The sequence below is a fragment of the Vipera berus genome (genome assembly GCF_964194415.1).
Source record: "Vipera berus genome assembly, chromosome: 1".
In the NCBI taxonomy this organism is placed as follows: Eukaryota; Metazoa; Chordata; class Lepidosauria; order Squamata; family Viperidae; genus Vipera; species Vipera berus.
In genome coordinates this window covers 189,686,133-189,710,192 of record NC_138202.1, presented here as the reverse complement: position 1 = coordinate 189,710,192, position 24,060 = coordinate 189,686,133, and the positions used below count along the sequence as shown (strand labels likewise).

The 24,060-nt window shown below is 37.7% G+C and overlaps 1 protein-coding gene across 8 annotated transcripts in view; it reads right to left on the bottom strand.

Moving 5' to 3' along the window:
* Positions 1–1,088: 1,088 nt before the first annotated feature.
* PCBP3 (poly(rC) binding protein 3) overlaps positions 1,089–24,060 on the bottom strand; it is a gene marked incomplete at its 5' end in the record, with an annotated part of 62,846 nt that continues 39,874 nt past the window's right edge. For 3 of the 8 annotated variants that reach the window (XM_081312783.1, XM_081312785.1, XM_081312787.1), the window contains 5 exons: positions 1,089–1,189; positions 10,178–10,347; positions 16,479–16,531; positions 19,589–19,648; positions 20,324–20,399. In XM_081312783.1, the coding sequence (XP_081168909.1) occupies positions 1,153–1,189; positions 10,178–10,347; positions 16,479–16,531; positions 19,589–19,648; positions 20,324–20,399 (396 nt within the window). In that variant the 3' untranslated portion in view covers positions 1,089–1,152. Of the gene's footprint in view, positions 1,190–10,177; positions 10,348–16,478; positions 16,532–19,588; positions 19,649–20,323; positions 20,403–24,060 lie in introns of all 8 variants that reach the window. The other 5 variants (XM_081312782.1, XM_081312784.1, XM_081312786.1 and 2 more) reach the window with 3 other exon arrangements.

Genomic DNA, 24,060 nt, shown 5'->3' with positions numbered 1-24,060 from the left:
TGTTTAGAGCTGTGCTTCTTGATTTTCTGGTTTGTTTTTTTGCTTGCTTGCTTAAATAGTTCCGAAAACATTTGGGGGGGAGGGATTTCTTCATCAGATGACATATATTGTAAACAGAGCCTCCTGAATTCACTGTAATTTTAACTCTCCCATGATAAAAAACAGATCTGTCAGTCACCCCAATAGCTATATCTTAAGTTCTCTCTTGCCCAACCTAAGTATGAAATAAATTAAGAAGATAAATGATACACAAACTCCATCAACAAAATAAAAAAGCACTGAGATCAACATTAGGACTTATTACTAGCAATAAAGTTGCACAGACTTTATTGAATTTAAACAATGGCAAACACAGCTGGCTCACAGAATCTGGAGCTTCCTAACCTAAGTCCAAAAGTCTGTGGGTGGCTTTTTTTCAGCAGTTCCTGCCACATTTTGAATTTAGTTTAGTTTCATGCTCTCTGTTTTCCACATTTCAGGAAAAGGTCCCCCCCCCCCGCTTTGTTGATTCTTGTGAGATTATGAGAAAGGTTGGTTCTGGCTATGCCACTGCAAAGCAGCAGAAACCACCAGGGAACCAGTGAGATTTCCTGCTGATGCTCACTGGCTCTTGCCTGCTCTGTTTAATGGAAGAAACCATGCCAGATTCAAAGGATACTGTTAAGGATGAGGCAAGAATGCATAAGGTTTAGAAACTGAGAGAATAATGACATAACTGAATATCTATTTCAAAGCAACTCTTGCTCTAAATGAGACTCAGTCTCAGAATTACTGCAGGTGCTGAAAAAAAGCTGAGAGAATTAAGGTAACAAGGTCCAGTTAAACTGTGGCTAATGAGAATGTCTTCTTTGAAGGCTTAATGAAAGAAAACACCAGCAAAATCTATTTAGATTAGTATGCACTTTACATCTGACTGGCCTGGAGTATAAATTAAATTTTAAGAAGAAAACCAGAAGCACAAAATGCAAAGACACTTATCAACATGAGTATGTGAGTATTGATGGGCATGCACACATTCCTTTTGGAAGAAAAATATCTTAAGAGATAAAACAGGTATGTGAAGTAGTAAATATGCAGATTGTACAAGCTGAATGCAGGATAATTGACTTGATGGAGTCGGATGATGTAGAATTAAGGATGACAAGCGACAAATTAGAGTGCACCCATTCCAGTGACCTCAGACGTCAGCCTAGAAGAAATAGAGATACATATAGTTGAAGAACAGCCGAAGGAGTGCTTGCAGTTTATGAGGAACAGATCAAAGGACTTGTGTTTTATTCACCATGCTCCATCCTTCATATAATGTGTTGCAGTTGTTATGTCCATTCCTATTGTGTTCAAGTGCTGGTGCCCTATCAAAAGGTCTGCAAATGCTTCTAAACACAATGGAAATGGACAGAATCTCAATTACAAATAGTCACACTACTTGGAACAGTGCATATATTACATTAGAATCTTCAGCTCTCCTAGATCCTTGGGAAAAATCCAATAATCAAAAATACCAAATCCAGTCAGAACTTTCTGAGACAGTATATTTAAAATAATAGTATTAGGCAATAATGATTATTTATATCACATTTAAAACTGTAACAAGATCTGCTTTTGCTGTGAAACAATGCCGGCCAGTCTTTTTTGTAGTTGCACTACTGTATGAATAAGTTCAACAGGTTGAAGGATCTCAATGAATATGACAGTAGCACCACATTTGCTGAAATTCATATGTGTCCCATTTATGTAGCATCATGAGTGGAATTCTTTCCCCATGTGCTCTGTAATGCCCATCCCTTCCAAGCATTGACATTTTTGGCCATGTTACCAAGACTGGGGACAAATGGGCATCTTGCCTGCTTCACCTGGGTAATGTTCTACTTTATCATGCAAATGCGGTGCATTTTCCAGCTTCTTCTTAACTGAAAAACAAGCAGGCCTAATGTAGCACCATAGGACACATTCTTAATCCTTTATTTTCTATCCAGATATGCCACACATTTCTTTGCCTGTATCAGGCATGCCACAGTTGAAAATAATTAATGGTATTTATATTAGTCTTGTATTTAGACAGATTATTATATCTTGCTTTTCTGCTATAACAAGCAATTTTATTTAAGCTTGCTATGGGCAATTATCTTTTATGTTTTTGCTTTAATATATAGAAAGGAAAAATACAGAAACAAATGAAAAGCAAACACATAAGGAAAAGGAAAAGAGAAAGGAAACTTAAAGAAGCTCAGCTTTAAGCACAGCATTAAACCTAATCTTGACCACATAGTAATATTGATCACTCTTTCCATTACACTGATAAAATAGCAATTAAACATGATCAATCTAAGACTGTAAATCTTGAAAACTCCATGTTTTTTTGCAGCAACCCTTGCTCACTAAAACCAAATACTTTATATAATGATACATTTCAAATCTGGGGCACATAATTAAAATAGCATTCACATCTTTGAACAATATTACTCTTCTCAAAAACATATTAATAAAAATATGGTTGGTAAATCAAAACAAAACAATGGCAGCTCAAGCCACATCATATAAATTAGGGTGTGTCCATCATTTCATAGTCCAGCATAATAAATTTGACATCCATTTTAAACTTTATCTGAAGTGTCCAATAAACATGAAAAACATTTTTGCTGCATTAATTGTATTTTAATATTAAGAGAAACTGTCATGGTTCAGATATGAAACCCATTAAAAGAACTTCAAGGCAAATATTTTTTCTTAAAGAGCATTTTATTCAGGAAACAAAGTATTGGCACTTACATAGTTGAACCCAAGGCTGAAATTCCCTCCCCCCAGATTCAAAGTAACAAGTTGCAATTCCCACCCCAAAGAAGCTGTCAGGAATCACATACTCCAATTAACGCAAAATGCGGGCTTTCCTTCCCAGCTTCTCAGCCCGCCAAAACTTTATCAAGCAATGTCCTTGAGTTCCCACACAGCTGCAGTTGTTATGGATAACTAAACCCTCAAGCATTTACCCATCCCCCCTTCTACATCTAAACTTCAAAACAGTAAAAGGCACTCTAAAAGCAAAGGTAACAGGGCTGCTGATTCTCAGTCATAGCGTTGACATCCATTGTCACAGTGTTGACATCTGGCCCCCCTTAATAGAAAGGAGTAGTCCTGCGATTTAAACAGAAGCATAGGTTAAGGGTTGCCCCTTGGCTTATTTGGGTGTTTGCTGTAGAATTTACAAATAAGTCTGTTAGCTTTTACATCAGTAGATTTTACCCAATTTGCATCTGACAATGAGTAGCCTTTCCACTGTACTAAATTCTGTAACTTCCCTTTGAATAATCTAGAATCAAGAATACGATTCACATTGTAATGTTCTTCCCCAGCCACCAACAGAGGACCAGGAACTTTCTTGGGAGGGGGTCATAAGGTCGATTCCCATAAAGGTTTTAATAAACTACAATGAAATACAGGGTGGATCTTTCCTAAAAGTTACAGGAGTTTTAACTCCACAGTAACTGGATTCAGGATTCTTACAATTAGGAAAGGACCCAGGTATTTCGGTCCCAATTTTTTTTCTGGGTAATTTGAGTCTCAGATATTTCGTGGATAAATAAACCTTTTTCCCAACGTGGAATGATCTCTGGGGAAGTCTTTTTTACCAACTTGCTTTTTATATGTTTCCAAGGCTTTTTTCAGTGTTTTTTTTGCATTGTCCCACACCTCTCTCCAAACTGACATCTATTCATCTAGAGTCTGGGAGGTAGGGGATTCTTGGGGATACTCAGGTATTGGATTGAATTCCTTCCTGGTAGCAATCCTAAAAGGGATTGTATTGTTGTAAGCCACTTCAGCGAAGGGGAGGAGGTCAGCCCAGTTCATTTGCTGGTAATCCACATAGCATCTAAGATATTGCTCCACCATTGCGTTCACTTTTTCAGCCGCCCCATTCATAGACGGGTTAAAAGCTGATGACAGCCTCTGCAACGAGCCAACTATTTTCAGAAAATTTCTCCAAAATTGGGCCATAAATTGAATGTCTCTGTCAGAGATTACTTGCTTTGGCATGCCATGTAGTCTATAAATGTGTTTAAGGAACATTTTAGCCAGATTCTGGGCTGATGAGAAGGCAGAGCAGGTGATGAAATGAACCTGCTTCGAAAAAGATCAATCACAGTCCATATTACCGTATTTCCTCTGCTTTCAGGTAACTCAACAATAAAATCCATAGCGATCTCTTCCCATGGCTGCAACTGGCTGCAATAGTCCAGGGGGCTTCCCTGGAATTTCTTTCACGGTGGCGCTTACTGCACAGCTTTTGACATAGTTTTCTACATCTTTTTTCAAACCTGGCCATCAAAACTGCAGTCGAAGTAGATGTAGCATTTTCAAATAGCTTGTTTCATATCATGGCTGCATTGGAGCGCTTAGAGCTGAAGGATTTCAGGCAGATATAATTTTCCCCCCTTGTAAGCTAGTCCATCTCTATGGTTAGGGTGGATTGATTATCCTTAAACCATTGATCATTAAGGAGTAACTGCCTTAACTTCACTGTTATGGGATCATCAGGGTTGGGATTTTTTTGCAGGTTGGGGGTTCTGTAGGATTATCTGAGAGACAGTCTGTGATGCAGGCAAGTTGCTCATGCTGGCTCTTATACTGAGGCAGTCTGGATAGAGCGTCAGCTAAGAAATTCTTTCCTCCCAGTATGTACTTTAAGGTGAAATTAAATCAATTAAAGTATTGTGGCCAACGTACTTGTTTGGGGGATAGTTTATGAGGACTTTTTGTGATAGGTCCATACTTCGAAAGGCACTTTTCTCCCTTCCAGGTAATGATGCCATGTCAACAGCACCCATTGAATTGCAAAGGCTCCCTTCTCCCCAACTGTCCACCTCCTCTCACAGTTGGTGAATTTTTTTGAAGTGTAGGCACAGGGTTGTAGGAACCCCTCATGATTTTTTTTTGCAAAAGTACTGCTCCTACTGCTACATCGCTAGCATCAGCTTGAATCACAAATGGTTCCCCTGTGCAGGGGTGTTTTAGGACCAGCTCGACTGCAAATAGTCTTTTTAAATTTTCAAAAGCAGTTTGACAGTTCAGAGTACATGCCAGTAACTGGCCCGGTCATGGCTTCCTCCCTTCTTTACCTGTTTTTAATAAGTCTGTTAGGGGTAAAGCAATTTCAGCAAATGAAGGGATGAATTGATGGTAAACATTTGCAAATCCCAGAAAGCTCTGAAGCTGTTTTCAAGTCTTTGGGGATTGCCATTCAATTACAGCTTTTACCTTGGCAGGATCCATCTCTATGCCCTCATTGGAGATTCTGTAGCCCAAATAATCCAGTTGCATCTGATGAAATTCACACTTTGACAATTTAAAATATAGCTTAGCATTTAGCAGTTTTTTCAGTACTTCTCGTACTAAGTTCACATGGTCAGCCATATTCTTGGAATAGACTAAGATGTCATCAAGATACACCAAAAACCCTGGTTGCAGCACCTGGTTGATCAGCTGCATGAAGACAGGTGGAGCTCCCTGTAGTCCAAATGGCATAACTTTGAATTGATAGCTGCCCAGTGGACAGTTGAAAGCAGTTTTCCATTCATCCTCTTTACTTATTCTTATGCGGTAGTACGCCTCTCTTAGATCTAATTTGGTGAAGATATGTCCCTTCGCCAGATGGGTTAGTAGGTCCTTCAAGAGGGGGACGGGGTATTTATTCTCCACACTCACACAGTTTAACCCTTTATAATCCATGCAGAACCTCAGCGACCTGTCTTTTTTTCTCCTTTTTCTCCTAAATCCCCACTTGGGATTTAGCCAGCTCAATGAAACCTCTGGCCAAATTCTTGTCAACATATTGCCGTAGTTCCTCCACTTCAAAGGGGGTCATGGCATACATTTGGCATGTGTGGTGGTAGGACATCACATTCCTTTTCACTAAACACTTCCACCAGGTCTCGATATTCACTGGTGATGAGTGGTTCCCATGGCAGGGGGATGGTGGCTACTTTCATTGTTTCTGCTAGTGGATCTGGTTCTCTGCTCATGTCAGAAGAGCCATGAAGGGGATTTGGCCCTACAGGCAATCTCACGAACCTTATCCCCTTCTCCCACCAAATGAAAGGCTTTTACTTATCCAACCAAACTAGACCTACAATCACTGCCTCAGTCATTTTCGGAGCCACCACAAATCAGATGAGCTCCCAATGTTCACCTATTTCTAACCTTGCCGGTTCAGTTAAGTGGGTGACTAGGGTTCCTCCCATTAAAGATTCATCTGCTTGTTCAAATTTCATAGGTTTGGAGAGCAACCTTTCTCGTATGCCCATTTTAAGGGCGATTGGCAGGCACCCTGAGTCCACTAGCACAGTTAAGCCCATTTGTACCCGTCTTAGAGGCTATGAGCTTGGCAGCGAGGGAAAAAGGTGGAATGGGTTGACTCACCATCAGGTCATTTTCTCCTTCATTGTCACTGTTGTAGGGAGCCAGTGCAGTGGTCGATCCAGCTGGAGTCTCAACCTTCTCCTGCATGGGCAAGGTGACCTGGGTAACAGGTTCCTGCATGATGCAGCTTGACTTTTCTCTGGTTGGCTGCTGGGCAGTTTTTTTCTTCTCCGGTGGCCCTGGTCCACTTCTCTGCTGGGGCAATGTGACTGGGCAAGCCGCTGCCCACACCTGAAGCACTTGATCGGAGGTGTGAAAGAAGATTTGGAAGGTTCAGCTGCTCTTGTCACTCGGGTTTGATGGGGAGGTGGTCATCTAGCAGGTTCTGGTCTCGGAGCCACCCCAGGAGTTGTAGTCTTCTTATAACGGGTTAGCTCGATGTCTATCTTCACTACTATCTGGTACCATTCTTATAATTGGTCAGGAATTCCCTGGTAGATGCAGGCTTGGAATAGATTGTTGTCCAGGCCATTCTTGAAATGGTGCACTAGGGAATGTTCTGGCCACCGTTCAATAAGACCTGCGACTCTTCTGAATTCACGCACATATTCCTTTACTGGTCTGCCAGCTTGCTTCACTTCGTGAATGTCCTTCTCTGCCTGCAAGGCTATGGGTTCATTTTCAAATCAGGTCCTTAATCCCCGGATGAAAAGGTTAAGATTCCATAGCTCAGGTGCTTGTTTGTTGTGCAGACTATTAAGCCACTCAGAAGCCTCTCCCTCCAGATTAGATGCGATGACATCAACCATTGCCGCCGGATCTGGATATGCATCAACATTGTGATTCACATGGGAATGCACTTGATTTAAAAAGAAAGTTAACTTCTCAAGGTCCCCATCAAATGTAGCTTCAAAAGGAGCAGCAGCCATGTGTTGCTGCCTGTGTAGTAGATCGTGCATTCGCCCATACTGCTGCATCAGGTTGCGTTGGAAATCTATTGCCCATTCCCCCCTGGGAAAGGTCTCGGGACTGGCACTGGGGATAATACTCAGGGCTATGTCACCGGTGATGGGGTTCAGGGCTCCATCGGTAAAAGTGATGGTCAGGGCTGTCCCAGTCTCGATAACAGTCAAGGCTCTCCCTGCGCCAGGCTGCGGCAATGTGGGTAACGATCGGGACTCTCATAGGGGCAATGATGCTCAGGGCTAACGTACTGTTCTTGGCATCTAGGGCTGTCACACCACCACTGACAGGCAGGGCTCAGTGGCTGTCAGTAATGATTGTGGCTAGGGCACCACTGCTGACGGTCCAGACTTCTCCACACTCAGCTTGAGGGCAACGCTGGTAACCTCGAAGGTGGGGAAGTTGCTCTGGCCCCCTGCTCTGGCCTGGGGACAGCCTCAGCAATGCTTATCATCCCGTTCACTGGTCAGTAATGGAAGGGTTGCGTGCTCCTTGCTTCCCACATCCAGCCCTTTGAATATCTCACTAAGGCGCTAGACTGACTGGCTCTGGACTGCTGCCAAGTACTTCCACTCATCTGCGTCATCCGACAGTGCCATCCTTTTAACCCCTTTGTGATCAGGAAAGTGCATTCTTTGGGGTGCAGGCAGTGAAAATTCAACTTTGACCGCTTTTGAAGAACCTCTCTTTGGCTGGCCCACTTCTGAATGCTTCAAATCTCTGCTAGGCAGGGTCCAGTTAGATCACCAGCTGAGCTCCTGAGTTTTCAGTCTCACCCCCACCGCTGGAGCATCTGAAACCACACGTTCTATCGCTGCGATGGCCTGCACTCCGTCCACTGACATAGCAGTTGTGGTTGCGGTGCTAGTGACGGGTTTCTCTTTCTTCTCCATTTTGGGATCTTCCCCGAGTCTTTGTCAGCCTCCCTCCTATGTTGGGTAGGCGACTGGAGCTCAGGACCCCGCAAGACAGTTAGAGTCTTGGGTTAACGTCATGGTTCCGATAGATGAAACCCATTAAAAGAACTTCAAGGCAAAGATTTCTTCCTTAAAGAACATTTTATTCAGGAAACAAAGTATCGGCACTTACATAGTTGAACCCAAGACTGAAATTCCCTCCCCCCAGATACAAAGTAACAAGTTGCAATTCCCACCCCAAAGAAGCTATCAGAAACTACATTCTCCAAGTAATGCAAAACCTGGGCTTTCCTTCCCAGATCCTCAGCCTGCCAAAACTTTATCAAGTAATGTCCTCGAGTTCCTACACAGCTGAAGTTGTTATGGCTAATTAAACCCTCAAGCATTTACCCCATCCCTACTTCTACATCTGAATTTTAAAACAGTAAAAGGCACTCTAAAAGCAAAGGTAACATGGCTGCTCAGTTGTCATCACGTTGACATGCATTGTCACAGCGTTGACAGAAACATTCATAATATTCTTTTAATTCCTTAACCATTGATTTAATATGAGTTTTCCAACATTGTTCCAAAGTTCTTGGAAATAGATAATTTGCAATTCAACAGTCAGTATGGCTCATAGGAAATCTTTTATCAAGGGAACTACAACACAAAACAATGCCAAATAACTTCAGGTGTATATTTTTTATCTATTTTTTAACTTAAAAAATGTCCAAGTAGAACATATTCAAATAAATTTAATATCAAATAAGCATATTAGTTGATATATGGCAGCAAAAGTGCTATTAAAAATAATGACTTATAATGATCATTATTTATAATGGTTATAGTATCTAAAAAACTAAATGTCCGAACCCATTTCTTTGGTTGGGGGGATTTTACTAGATGGGTCTTTTTCTTTTCCCTTCTGTGGGTTCTGGGAAGAGGTTTTGAAGGGTCCTTACACTAAGTCTGATAACTTGGAGCTAGTAGGAGTGAACATTTATGGTAATGGGAAATACACTCTTGGGAAGGAAAAAAATGCTTAAAGCTTCAGTTATTTTATACTTTTGTATATTAAAACATTTAGTTATCAAAATTAAATTTATAGTACTAATTCCTCAGAAATGCTTGTTTTACTCCCTTAGTTGCTAAGATTGGAAGCAAAAAAGATATATTTAACAGATTTTTCTCTTATCTATGTAGACTAGTAATTAATAAACTTATTATGAAAAAGAACAGCTGTTTTAACTTTACTGTTAATGAATTTTTTATTTGTGAAAAAATATTGTTAAAATGAAAAGAATTTGACATGTCTGGCTCAGTAAAATGATGAATTAAGGAAAAATAATGGCTATAAATTGGAAAAGAAGAAAAGGAGAGAAGTATCTGATTTAATGCAATTAACTGAATAATTTGATAATTTACTGAATTGTTGCACAATATCAACAAGTTTGCTAGACAGCATTCATAATGATCAGTATGTTTTCATATCCAGTCCTTTTTATGTCCAGACCATTTTCCATTGTTTGGAAATTTTAACATCACTACATTAATCTCACAGAAGTATCTATATTGCTGCAAATATTAACAGATTTTATTTCAGCTAAAATAGTTAGGCTATTCCCAAGAGTTGTATTCACCAGATTTATTCATTTACTGTATGGTGATGTTACATTAGCCGGGAGATTACAACGATAATAAAGAGTAGTAGTTTGACTGCCTAAGACCTCTGGCCCATTTGGTTTACACTTGCCCTCTTTCCAAGCTGCACCACAGGGGGCAAGCTAGCTGTGCACTGTATTCAGCAGAAATAGGTTTCTAAAGAAATTTACTTCCTGGAAATTCTGAGATGCAGTGGAAATTAACATGCTATGAGCATTATAGCCACTTGGGTGTATTTTACCAGTAATGAACACAAGTTGATGAAAATAAGAATGAGGGCCTGAGAGAGGAAATCTCACCTGGCATTGATGAGGTATTGAGCAAGGCTGATGTTAGCTGGGGTTCCTGTGATGGTGATCTGACGCTCTGATGAGCCTTCTGTGGCATTGGCAATTTTGATCTGGGCTCCAGACATCTGCCTGATTTCATTAATTTTGGTCCCTTGGCGTCCAATTATGCAGCCTATTAACTAGGAAAAAAGATATTAGGACTTTCTTAAACTAACTCTTAGGGTATTAAGAATTGTGAACAACAAATAGCACAAAGCTTACTAGAAATCTCAGTATTAGTTTCTCTTTTGTTTTGTTACTAACAATATGCTGTAACTATGCTCCCTATAAAATCACAGGGAAATTTTCAAACGACTGTTTTTAGTACTGCCAAAGTATAACTGTGGAAACATATCACTAATGGAGATTGGAGCTTCACTGCCTCTTTGATGGCTGGAGAAAGCTAGGAATTATTAAGACAGAAATCTTCCTAGATTCACCAGGCCAAGTATGCTTTGCTGTGCTGGAAAAAGACATATAGCAATGGGCATTCCTATATACAAATTGAAAACATTGTATTAATAATTATTATTAATAATTGTTCTGCTTTTTTATATGTAACTCGCGGCAAACATACTGTATCTAACATCCCTGTCTCCTATAGCTGATCAGGGATTGCATTGCTCCAGAATGGAGCACTAAATTTATTCCCAGAAGTGGGAATCTTAGCACCTATAGACCCACCCCCCAATTGCAATCAGTCTCATGCCCATTTTGCTTGTGTCATAACATGCAGATGGTGAGGCCTGAAGGATCTCTTTGTTTTGTTTTCTACAACACAATTGCAAAGAGCGTTTGTTTTGCAAGCCCAGATTTTATTCTAGCTCTCTCTTGGTTTCTGTCACCCACATAAACCAGACAACTCTTTTTTCTCTTACCTATGTGCTCAGAATGGAGTGGGGGCTTCTGCTCTGAGGAAGTGACTGGGACAGGAGGGCCTATTATTGCTTGGTTAATGGTCAATGAACTGACTACTGGGCTTTTTTCTCTTCCTTTTTTTTTGTAAAATTTTATTAATTTTTCCATACAATTCAATAGTACTTATTCAACAATGTGTTGTCTGAGTATCATTCACTAATACAAATTTAATTCCTAATCCTTTATTCTTTTCTCTAGCCATTGATAAAACAAGTCCCAAGTCTGATAGTATTCTGTTTCTTCTTTTTCTTTCAACCTCATAGTAAGTCTGTCCATTTCTGCACATTCTAATATTTTTTAAATTATTTCTTCCTCTGGTGGTGATTCTTCCTTTTTCCAATATTGTGTAAATATGATTCTTGCCACTGTTGTCACATGTAAAATCAGATATATGCTTTGTTTATCAATCTTTTCTGGCATAATATCTAATAAAAAAGTTCCAGTTTAAAATCTACATGTTTTCCTAACATCTTTTCTAGCCAAGTATGTATTTTTCCCCAGTACATCTTTGCTTCAACACATGTCCACCATACATGATAATAAGTACCTAATGGCTTCTTGTCCCAAAGACAAATTAGACACAATGTTAGGATTATACTAGACACCTTAGAATATTATGAATCACACATCGAAAAACAAATGGCATTGATTTTTGTTGACACTCAAAAAGCGTTTGATACCGTCAAATGGAATTTTATGTTGACTCAACTTAAACAGATGGAATTTAGGGAAAGATTTATAAACACGTTTAAAGCAATTGCTCACAAGAATAATCCAAAAAGATAAGCTGATTAAAGGACTAGAAACCAGAAAAGAGACATTTAAATTACAGACCTATGCAGGCGATTTAGTTTTCATTTTGGAAAACCCCTTAGAATCTGGAACAAGACTACTACAGATGCTGGAAAATTATAAAAATGTTGCAGGGTTGAAGATTAATAAAGAAAAAACTAAAATGTTAGTTAAAACAGGTCTAATTTACAAGAAACTGAGCTAGTAGAAAAAATTAACATCCAGACATCTAAAAGAGTAAGTTACTTGAGGATCCAACTGTCGGCAAGATGTATTACACTTAAAAGAGAAAATTATGACTAATTAATAGATCAAATTACAGCAGACTTAGACAGATGAAAAAACCTGCAGCTGTTCTTTATGGGGAGAATAGCGACAATCAAGATGAATATACTTCCCAAATTACTCTTTTTATTCCAATGTGTACCAATTAAATTAGGCAAGGAGTTTTTTGAAAATTTAAACAGAATTACATCCAAATTTATTTGGCAAGGTAGAAAACAGAGAATTAAATTTAAATTATTACAGGATGCAAAGGAAAGAGGAGGGCTTGGCCTCCTGAATTGGGAAAAATATTATCAGGCGGCAATATCGGTATGGATAAAGGATTGGATACACTTAAGGAACAGAAGCCTACTAGCATTAGAAGGCCATGACATGCAAATAGGGTGGCATGCCATAATGTGGGATGGGAAATATAAGGCTCATCAGTACTTCCAGAATCATTATATTAGATGGGCACTATTAGATGTGTGGATAAAAATTAAAAAAAATTAACTATATAGAAATCCCCAATTGGCTATCCATATTAGAGATATTCATGCACCCTAAATTCATAAACTTAGGAAATCACATATAAAGATATCTTAGATGAGAATGGAGACTTGAAAACAAGGAAAAGACTATTAGAAGACAGTATAGAGCTGGAATGGTGGGCATACTTACAAATACAGTCATGATACAGAAAAGACAAAAAAGAACCAGGGATAAAATTAGAGCATACACAATTAGATAAAATCCTTCTAGGAACAGAAGACCAAATGGTAAAAAAGATATATCAATATTTATTAGAAAAAGATATGTTAGAAGAACAGGTAAAAGATACAATGCTAATCTGGACCAAAAATTTCAGTTACAGTATAGACCTAGATAATTGGCAATCACTAAGGGATAGAAACAGGAGGTTAACGCTAGCCACCTCCTATAAAGAAAATTTATACAAGATGTTTTATAGATGGCACCTTCCCCCCACAAGGCTAGTAAAAATAGATTAAAAAAACCTCACCGACATGCTGGAAATGCAGAAAGCTTCTAGGGACCTACTATCACATGTGGTGGGAATGTTTAAAAGTGCAAAATTTTTGGCACTGGATAAAAAATTGGTTGGAAGAAATATTATTACAAAAAATTGATTTAAAACCAGAAACCTTCTTATTAGGGATTATTAACGATAAACTCAGCAAAGCATCTTTTTACTTACTATTGCATATTTTAACCGCAGCAAGATTGGCCTACGCCCAAAAATGGAAAAGAAAGGAAACCCCTACTGAAGAAATAATAAACAAAATTCTATCCTGCACCGAAATGGACAGGTTAATTTTAGAGATTAAAAATAAAACTGAAACAGTATTATGAAATTTGGAAAAATTTGTACGAATGGTTAGAGATAAGGAGGAACGCTGAGATGACTATTGATTGATTAGTTGATAACGCAAAGACTTTTTACTAGCACCTATATCAGGACACAATTGAAAGATATTACAGTAAGTACAATGTAGACGACTGAAAGATGGTTTACCAGAAAATTTACAGATGTTATATGTACATTTTGTCATACTCTGTCCCGTCATAGAATGTATTTTACTTTTCTGTTTTTCTTTTTGTTACATAAGGTAATACTAATAGCAGTGCTGTAGCCAGGGAAGTTGAATCATGTCCACTTTTGTCTTTGAATGTACATTCAATAAAATTTTTCAATTAAAAAAAGAAAATAAGTACCTAACTTATGTTTACATTTCTAATATCTGTCTGACACTATTTTTAATCATTTAAAATGTAAAGCTTGGAGGAGGCCTCAGAGGCCCAGTATGGACCTCCAGAGGCATGCAGAAGTGTCCCCCTGCCTCCTTTCTGGGCGGTAGCAGCCTGTAAAAGGCCTCCAATGCCCATATTGGGCCTCTGGAGGTCAGCAGAAGCGTCCCTCAGCCTCCTTTCCAGGTGAAGGTGGCCCATAAAAGGTCTCTGACACCCAGATTGGGCCTCAAAAGCATCCACAAAAGCATCCCCAGGCCTCCTTTCCAGTTGACAGCAGCCCAGAATGACCTTCGATGCCTGGATCAGGCCTCCGGAGGCACGTAGAAGCATCCACCGGCTTTGGTTCTGTTCTCTGTTGCAGAGAAAGTACCATGAGATCACGCAAGATCAGTAGCGTGAGATCTCGTACTTCTGATCTCGCATGATCTTGTATTACTTTAGGTCTCCATTCTCTTCAAATGCAATGAAGGCCTGGTGTAGCTAAAAAAAGGGAAGGATCTTGATCTTCGCAAGATGAGTATCCAGGGCCTAGTGACTAGGGAGACCTGGGGCAGGGCGGAGGGGGGTAGGGAGGGAATAGCCAGGGTGAATGCTGCAGTGACATTGTAGTTGTTTATAAGGGTGAATGACTGCTGTGGTGCTGCAACATTTGTAAATTTGGGACTTTTTCATAAACGCTGGGATCGCTTATTGTGTAACTTCGAACATTCGCTAAGGGAATGCTCGTAACTCGGGGATTACCTGTACACTCTGAAGGATGGCTGTTTCTTTAAATTGCTAATCTTTTCACACATTCCCATTGGTGGCTACTGGCTTCATGCCTAAGGCAAGACTAGAAGACAGTTCATTTCATAGATTAATGCAGGATAAATTAAGATACTTTTTAAAAAAAAATCCCATTTATATCCCGCCTTTCTCCGAAGACTCAGGGCGGCTTACAATCTAAGAAGCACAAATCAATGTGCGTAGCAATAGCTTTCATTCTATGTATATGCCTGCTTGTTAGGGCTTTCGCCCCCCCCCCCAGCAGCATTTTTACAAAGTCAGTTTATTGCCCCCAACAATCTGGGTCCTCGTTTTACCTACCTTGGAAGGATGGAAGGCTGAGTCAACCTTGAGCCTGGTGGGATTCGAACCTGCACTAATTGCAGGCAGCTGGTGTTACTTAAGGAGGCATTAGCTTAAACACTTAAACACTTCAAGAAAATACTCATGCCATTTCATGTCTATTTCTTTCGATACTATGGCTAAACCTAGAATATATAATTCTATTGCACATGTAATAATATCTATCCTCATTTCCCTGTGTAGGTGCCTTAATTTAGATCATAGAGATGATTTCACTTTATACATTATTTTGGCCACTGTTAATGGAACAATGGTTTATAACATTTAACTTTTAAAACAACTTGAAATACCTTTTTTACAATCATTTTACATAGAAATAGAAAAATGCCATTCATTCTAAAACAATAAAAATATACCTTAGAATGGAGACTTTGTATTTTGTATCCTATAACAAGTAAATACATTACATCGGCCTGTCCCAGGCAGTCAGACAAGGAAGATATGTTGCAGACCCCGTCAGAAATCCAATGGGTGGGGTCTGGGAAGAGAGCCTTTTTTGACCTTGCCCCCACCCAATGGAATATTCTTTCCCCACCTTCATGGCCTTCTGAAAAGAAGTTAAAATATGGCTCTGCAGCCTTGTCTGGGGAGTCCAGAGGAGGAGTGCACAGCTGTGGGACTGGCTATGCCCTGAGAACCCTCCCTCTACCTTTTAATTAATTTTAACAAAGTTTTATCCTCCTTGCCTCTCTCTAAATTTTTCATACTGATTTTATATTTTAATACTTTGTTCTACACCATCCAGACTACCTCCCTAAGAGAAACGGGCAGTTCAGGAATATGAAAAACAAAGAAACAAACACAACTGAGCTTAGTAAGAGTACAATTTTTTTACTAGTAATTTCAAAAGAAGCACAATATATTTGATTTCCTTTTTAATCAAGTGGTTTGAGTTGCTTTGTATGTTGTGTCTGAAATATAGGACTATGACATATATATGAATACCATTCCAATGAAAAAGAACTATTCTAATATATCATAAGAGTACTTACGATATATAACAGATCTTTCCATCACAAAAGAAGGTCCATAATGGGATGGATGAGGATTGGGAGGGATGAGGAAAACCATTTCCCTCTCATTCAATATGGTAGCATGGGGGGCTTTAGATATCCAGCTTGAAGTGGCAGATCTTTCAAACTGGAGTTTTTGACTCAAGCAAAAATTGTTTATCAGGGGTGCTAACCAAGCAAATTTTCCAAGCACCAAGAAAGATAGCAAAAGCAGACCTCCCAAAATCTTTGTTTTATTTCTCAGTTTAATAGCTTTATCTGCCCGTAAATGAAATTGCATGCCTAAAATCAACGAAGGGGCTTTTTTGACACCATATTACTGAGAGGTCATTATTGGCTACATACATTTATCAAATGATAATCAGAACAAGAGATGCGATACTCACATCATTAGGAATGGTGAGTTCATGAGTACTGGCTGGGGGATTGGCATCCAAACCTGAGCATATGCAAGAGAAAATGGTTATTGCTTGAAGTATTGCACTTTTGATGGCATTTCACCAAAATAGTAGATCTTGAGAATCTCGAGACTGCACTAGAGCCAAAGGGTAAGAAAGGTTGAAGTTTCAATATATAACAGATAAAAAATGGAGCTCTAAAAGCAGTTGCTGTAATATTTCACTAGATAACAATTCACTAGATTCTAATGCAGTGATGTTGTGTTCCTTGAGTGCTGATATCCTCGCCTCATTTTTTTCTGGCTTTTGAAATAAACAAGCTGGCCTATACTGCATTTTCAGTTTTCAGTGTTCAAGATGTTACTGTTGGTCAATGAAATAAAAGATACAGCTGCTTAGAAATATTAGGGAGAACATTTGGCTATTTAGAAGGCAAACTATGATACAGTGGTTATTTTAAATTGCTCCCATGAAAGGATGAAATTAATATCTTCTATGCTACTCATTGTGTATGGATGCCATTTGTAAGGAAGAAGAATACTGTATTTTAAACCCAGTTCTGGTGAAATAATGGAGTTTTATAGCAAAATTACTTTGAATTATATAGTGTGAATGACAGACATATTTTGTCAGTAGGGAAATGGAATTTCTTATGAACTTAAGAGTTAATAGCAAGGATTATTTATATATTTTTGTAAAGTATGAAAACAAATTATTACAGACCCTAAATCCACAATAGAACAAATGTTTTCATCTGTTTAGATAACATATTCTTTGTACTTAAATTACAGAGATCCAAAGAGAAATGTGAACTTCAGCCAATAAACTGTGGACAACATAATCTGTTTTCTAAAACTGTGTTTTTTAAAATGTACAATAATACTGGAACTATACTGCTACAGTTAATTCTTTATTCCACATAGTTCCCACAGGAACATGTTGCAAAGTAAATGCTTCAGAGTTGAAAGCAATGACTTAATCACTTGTTAATGTACACTAAATAGTTATATGCTCACAACCCAAGTAATATTTATTTATAATAGATTTTTTTTTCAAAATCCCACTTTATTACTTTATAACTAAGAAAGTCACCCAGTCAAGTTTTCATGCCTAAGGCGGGACTAGAATTCACTGTCTAATATCTAATAAAAAGTGGACGTCAGGCAACCTGGGAATTCTGCTTTTTAAGAAGAGCTACAAAATGACAGTAGTTTGTCCAAGTATAAGAGTGAACGCTATTCTAAAATGTTTGTTATGACAGTGCAAAAAATGTGTGCAGCCTGTTGGGCAACCTTTAATGGAGCAGTATGCACAATATATGGCTTTCTGAAATCAATACAACTTCAAGACAAAAAATAAAAATACATTCTTAATCACCTGGTACAACTTAGCATTTTTAAAAGATCTATATTTATATAGTGAACTTCCGGTGCCTAAATTGCTTCTTGTTAGAACATTGCATACAATTTTAGCTATGTGAATAGATTGAGGATACAAATCTACCAATCATAGATTTTCCAGGGTATAGGTTCATGCAGTAATTTTTAAAAAAATCTAGATGAACAAGCTCTTTGTCATGAATAATTCATAACATGCACAAATACAATATATGAACAATGTTATAATGTGTACCTTATTAAAAAAACAGAGGATATGTAAGATATATATTCTATGCAATATTATGTAGTTATGAAACTTTCCAGATAAGATAATGAAGATTTCCTAAGCAGGACTTGGTATAATTCCAATTTCATGATCTCTATTGATATTCATATTAAATATTTATAAGCATTGACAATGATAGTTTGCAGGCTGTGTATCAGAGAAAGCACAGAAATTTGGAAGTATGTTCCATTAAGACTAATATGATTTACGTCCACAGAACTGTACTGGGAACGACCCTTACAGCTCAGTAAGGGCATCTGGTTTTGAGCTTCTTTCTGAATTGTTTGAAGGTAAGTTACTCCATGCTGGATGCTGAGAGTGTTCAGCATAATACACAGTTTTAACCAAAAATGAAAAAGAAAAGGATGGGAGAGAAGCCATAGTCTGTTATCCACTACCTAGGAAGAAATAAGCAGGGATATGAGAAAAGAGAGTCAACTAAGCAATCATCCAAACACCAGTTCAGTCTGCTGAAACTCAGAAATGAATCTTAAGTCTGAAGTCTGCACCCATCAACTTACAGATTTGATTTGTAAAGTTTTTAACAAAACCAATAAAATATAGCCATAAGGATTTTATGGAACCTGATCTGGCACATGTGAGGATCAGAATTTATTTTAAATTTATTTATTGGTGGCTGAATTTATTTTCAGAGATATTTCTAGTTCCAGGGGAAATTATGTGAATAACTAAGAAATTATGTGAATCTTCAGATTGATAGAGAATGGGCCTCACACACTGTGCTATGGTAAATGCTGTATTGTTATAATAGCACAATAATATTAATGTCTTTCATTTGTAAGACTTTTATATAATTTTATATAATAGTGATACCTTGTTTATAGAATGATACATTAAGAAATAAATATTTTTATGCAGATGTTTTTATATGGAAATTATTTTTACTTTGCTCATTCTTTTCCAATAGTATCTAACAAATATCTTTAATGCAGCTACAAAACATACAAAAATCATTCTATGAACTGAAGCTAGGATCTAAGGATGAGCACAATGGCTTTACTTGGACTTTTAATTTGTTATGGCTTCTGCTAAATCACAGATTCCTTTAGAAAGAGTGTATGGAGTGTGATGGAAAGGATGCTGTTTACTCCGAACCAAAATTTGGGGATGAAAGAAGAACAATTTCAAAAGCTGAAGAGAAACAAAAAGATGAAAGAGCTAAGGTCTAAAGAGAAGCCATTTTAATAGTGACATGTCATTCTGCTGGAGAATTATTCTGAAAAAGGTCCAGGTTGTCTTAACTGCTGCCATTTTAGTATTATAATTTATTATAGTATCATAATTATAATTGTGCTGTGTCTTGCCTCCTGAAAAAAACTATCCCAGCAATATAATCAGAACAAGCTGCTTTATGTATCACTTTGGCAATGTCAAAAATAATTATATGACTGTAATTCCTGTATTTATTTTACCTGAGGATTGGCCCATCAGATTTTGAGCTTCTTCGGAGGAATGTAAGGGCAGCTTTTCTCCTGAAGAGCAAAGAAGAAACACATTTATTTATTTATTTATTTATTTATTTTTTGCCTTCAAGGAGAGAAGCAATATCACTTCATCTAGGAAGCTCAAAATATGATGAACAAAATGGCAGAAAAAACAAGTTCCCATTCAAATCAAATGCAATGCTATTAAAACATATGTTCAATAACATATAAGTAATATCTGCCAATCTAGTTTTCTGCAGAAAATATTCCCTTTTCCTTATCAGAAATGATTTTTAGAAATCTACTTGATGCCTCAGATAAAAGCCTGGTTTGTCTTAGTTTTCCATAAAAGCTGTGGTTCAAATGCTAGGCGTTCATTAGTCATCTAATATATCTGAATCCTAGTAGTATATTTTAGAATATCACAAACAATCAGGGACAAGTATGAGAAATTAACCTTTGCCTCTCAGTGCAGATGCAACCTTACCTCCTTACTAAAGGACTGTTATAAAATAGGTGTCTTAGAGCAGATAATAGCAACACATAACTTGCAAATATATGACCTAACTTTTTCTCAACTCTAGTGTCTGCCTCTTGTCCTCCCTTAATTCCATTGCAATTACACATCCTGTTTCTTTTAATCTAACAAACCAAGCTTAGAAAAAGAGAGAACTGTATAGGTAAAAAGAGAAGGAAATCTGTAAAGGGAATTTGGGTACGTACCAGGGAAAGCAGGGGTGGTCTGTCCAAGGGGAGTAAAGGGGGTTTGCTGCATAGCCAACTGGTGGAGCTTGGTCAACTGCTGAGGGGGTAGGAGGGATATTAGAACTAAGAAGGTTATTGTTATAGAATACAAGTCACACTGAAAACCAAGAACAAAATTATAATAGTAATGTTTTTAAGAAAGAAATCAGGAAGCCATGTGGAATCATGGCAACATACAGGATTTATAGAAGGACTTGGCCTGGGAAATTATAATTGGTCAAATTTCTGGCAGATGTGCTCAATCAGGATCTGAAACACAGCAGCCTAGTTTTGGTGTTGTGTCTTTCCAGATGAAATTGTACATATATGTTCATCACAAAACCTGAACCAAATAGGAGAATATGTAGATGTGAGATTATCATCTCCCAAAGAGGTTCTACTGCATAGAGACCATGAGTGCTTCTGGAGCTGTGACCTGGAACTGGTAGTTTCTTCAAAATATTGAAAGTTTCATAACTAGGTAGATGACCCCAATGAAAAGTCCAGTATGTGTTTTGGCCAAAATAGGTATGTATTTCAGATCCTGTTCATCCCTTCTTGTGCTTTTAGCATTAGACTTTTAATAACTTGTTCACAAAGAGGAAGGCAATTCCAATATATTTTATGCCAAATCTATAATATTATTCAAACACCAAAACAACTTGAAACCAAACCTGCTTTTGAAGCCATGCTCTGTAAGAGCCTGAGGTAGCAAGATGATAATTAGATTCTGATGTCATTACAGAAACTCCCTACACAACACAGTAATAGGCTGCGGGAAGTTCCCCTAAAGCTATCCAGGCCAGCCAGCTAAACTGTGAGGTTCTGATCTTTTGAATTCAGGAGGGGAAAGATTAAAAGCAAAAATCCCAAACTCCTGCTCCTGCAGCATATCTGAGTGAAAGAGTGCAGGGAAGTCTGACACTAGTGCTGTAATATTCAGATGAAAGATTGGAACCAGAATACCTGAGAGGCTGAAGAAGACAGGAAAGTTACCAGGAATTTGAAAAGAAGAACTTTTATTAGTCAACCAAGCAGGCAAACAAAATATGTGAAACAAATAGCATCCTATAACCTATCTTGTCTTGAAATAAATTAAAAGATGGGGGAAGAGATTAAACCATTTAAGTTTCTATATGAAGTACTCAGAAAGAAAATGGTGTGTTCTTCAAAAGTGTGACATTCATTTTTGTCTATGCAACCATTACTGTCCCTAATCACAAACTGGATATTCTTTAGATCAGCGTAGTGTGTACACCATGGAATTTTGGAACAAGTAAGAAACAAACCAAGATTTGGTTATTGCTGTTTAACCAGAAGATTGTCTGTGGAATCTTTCTAGCTTAATCAACAAAGTATGGTTTTAATTTATAGTAAAGTGATGGGATATAGAGCTTCTTTGCTGGAAGATTAAAATATACAGTAGGTTCATACACCATGCTAAGCCATAATATGGTTAGTTTAGTTTAGTATGAAGTGTAAACAAATACAGGAAGTAACACAGCTGCCCTTCTGATTTCAGTTATGATTGTGTACATTAGAGGGAATATACACTTATGATCAAACCCACTGTGGGTAAGATGGGAAGATTTTGCTTTCAAAAGCCACCATCCCATATATGTAGGAATTTGAAAAGAAAACAAATCCATGGATGATTCAGTAGGTTGCATGATTCTTGGATGATTCTTGTTGGTTGGTTTTGTGGGGTTTTTTTTGCCAACAAAATGTGTTCTTCAAATCTTTACAGGACTGTCTCAAATTTGACATCGGCTAATGAATATGAATTTGATTCAGCCTTTTCCTCTCCTACAAGAAATTATAAGTTCCACCAGGAAATTTGATAGGACCAGATGCAGAGGCAGGATTAAATCTTGAAAATCATAGAAACATGGTCAGGAGGCTGGTGGTCTAGCTGAATTTTTATTTATTATATCCAAGAAACTAGAGAATTGGTAAAGTACCAAATAACTGGACAATAGCAGACATTGTCCATGTCTACTAAAATGGGCAAAAGGAAAATCCAGCAAATTACAGACCACTCAGTCTGAAACTAATACAAGGGAAAATCCCAGAGCAGATGCTAAAGATCTTGAAACATTTTGCCAGTCTAATCTTACCTCATGTTTTGAACAAGAAGCTTCCTTAATAGATCGTGAGCATGCTGCCGACACAATCTATCTTGACTTCAACAAAGCATTGATTAATTACTCAGTGATATGCTAATCTACTTAAGCATGGCCTGAATGGCAGGACATTTTGTAGCTGGCTCAAATTCAACTATGGCTTAAACTTAACCATGAAGTAGTTAAACTGGTTAACTACTTAAACTTAACCATGGCTTAAAATTACCATACAACCAAGCTAAATATGGACTGAATGGCATGACAGTTCCTAAGTGACTCAAACTTCTTCAAAGAATGTTGATCAATGGGTCCTCATCAAATTGAAGAGAGGTATCAAATGGGGTTTATAAGGATTAATTCTCTATCCTCTATTCTTTGCTAATGATTTCATTAATGATTTGAGTGCAAAGGTATATGAACACTTATCTAATTTACAGATATAAACTTGGATGGGATAGCCAATATCCTAGAAGACTGAAATAAAAGTCAAAATGATCTTGATAGGTGGCAGAAATGATCTGAAAATAACAAAATGAAATTTAATAGACAAGTGCAAATCTCTTCATTTAGGAAACAAAATCACATACACAGATATATGTTGTGGGATACCTACTTGCAAAAAAGATCTTGGATTAGTAATTGATTGCAAACTGAATTCATTGCCAAGAGTGTGATGTGGCTGCAAAGAAGGCAAATGCAGTTTTAGTTTGCATCAACAGATATTTAGTTTGCAATTCACAGGAAGTCACCTACTCCATTCTATTTTATTATCTCCACCTCAAATACTAGGTTTACTTCTGGGTACCATACATTAAGGATTCAGAGAAATTGAACAGACTCCAAAAAAAGTCAATGAAGACGATGAGGGGACTAGACATTGAGGCCTATGAAGAGAAATTAAAGAAGCTGGACATATCTTTAGAAAGGGTAATTGAGGAGAGATCACACAGTATTTTCTTGTGTTCCACAGAGCAATAGATTTCATAACAAGATGGCAGATCCTGATTGAACTTTTTTTAAAAAAAATATTAACACAAAGAGTATTTGATAATGGAACCAATTATCCAAGGAGTTGGTGGGCACTTCTTTATTGGACATTATGTTTAGGTGTGTGTCATGTATGTGTTTCACTTTGAGAGCGGACAACTAAATTTCATTTTTGATGTGTGCCATTGTGCCCACAGTAAAGAAATGACAATAAAGTTTATCTTGTCTTGTCTTGTCTTGTCTTGTCTTGCCTTGCCTTGCCTTGCCTTGCCTTATCTTATCTTATCTTATCTTATCTTATCTTATCTTATCTTATCTTATCTTATCTTATCTTATCTTCTCATCTCATCTCATCTCATCTCATCTTATCTTATCTTATCTTATCATCTTATCTTATCTTATCATCTTCAGTCTTGGATATATTCATTTGAATTCCTAAATTAAGAGGCAGTTGGACTCAGTGGCTTAAATAACCTGTTTCCCCCCCCCCTTCTGTTCAATCATGTTCAATTCTTGGAGACTACCTGCACAAATCCCCAAAGTTTTCTTGGCAAGGTTTTTCGGAAGTGGTTTGCCTTTGCCTCCTTCCTAGTGCTGAGAGAAAAT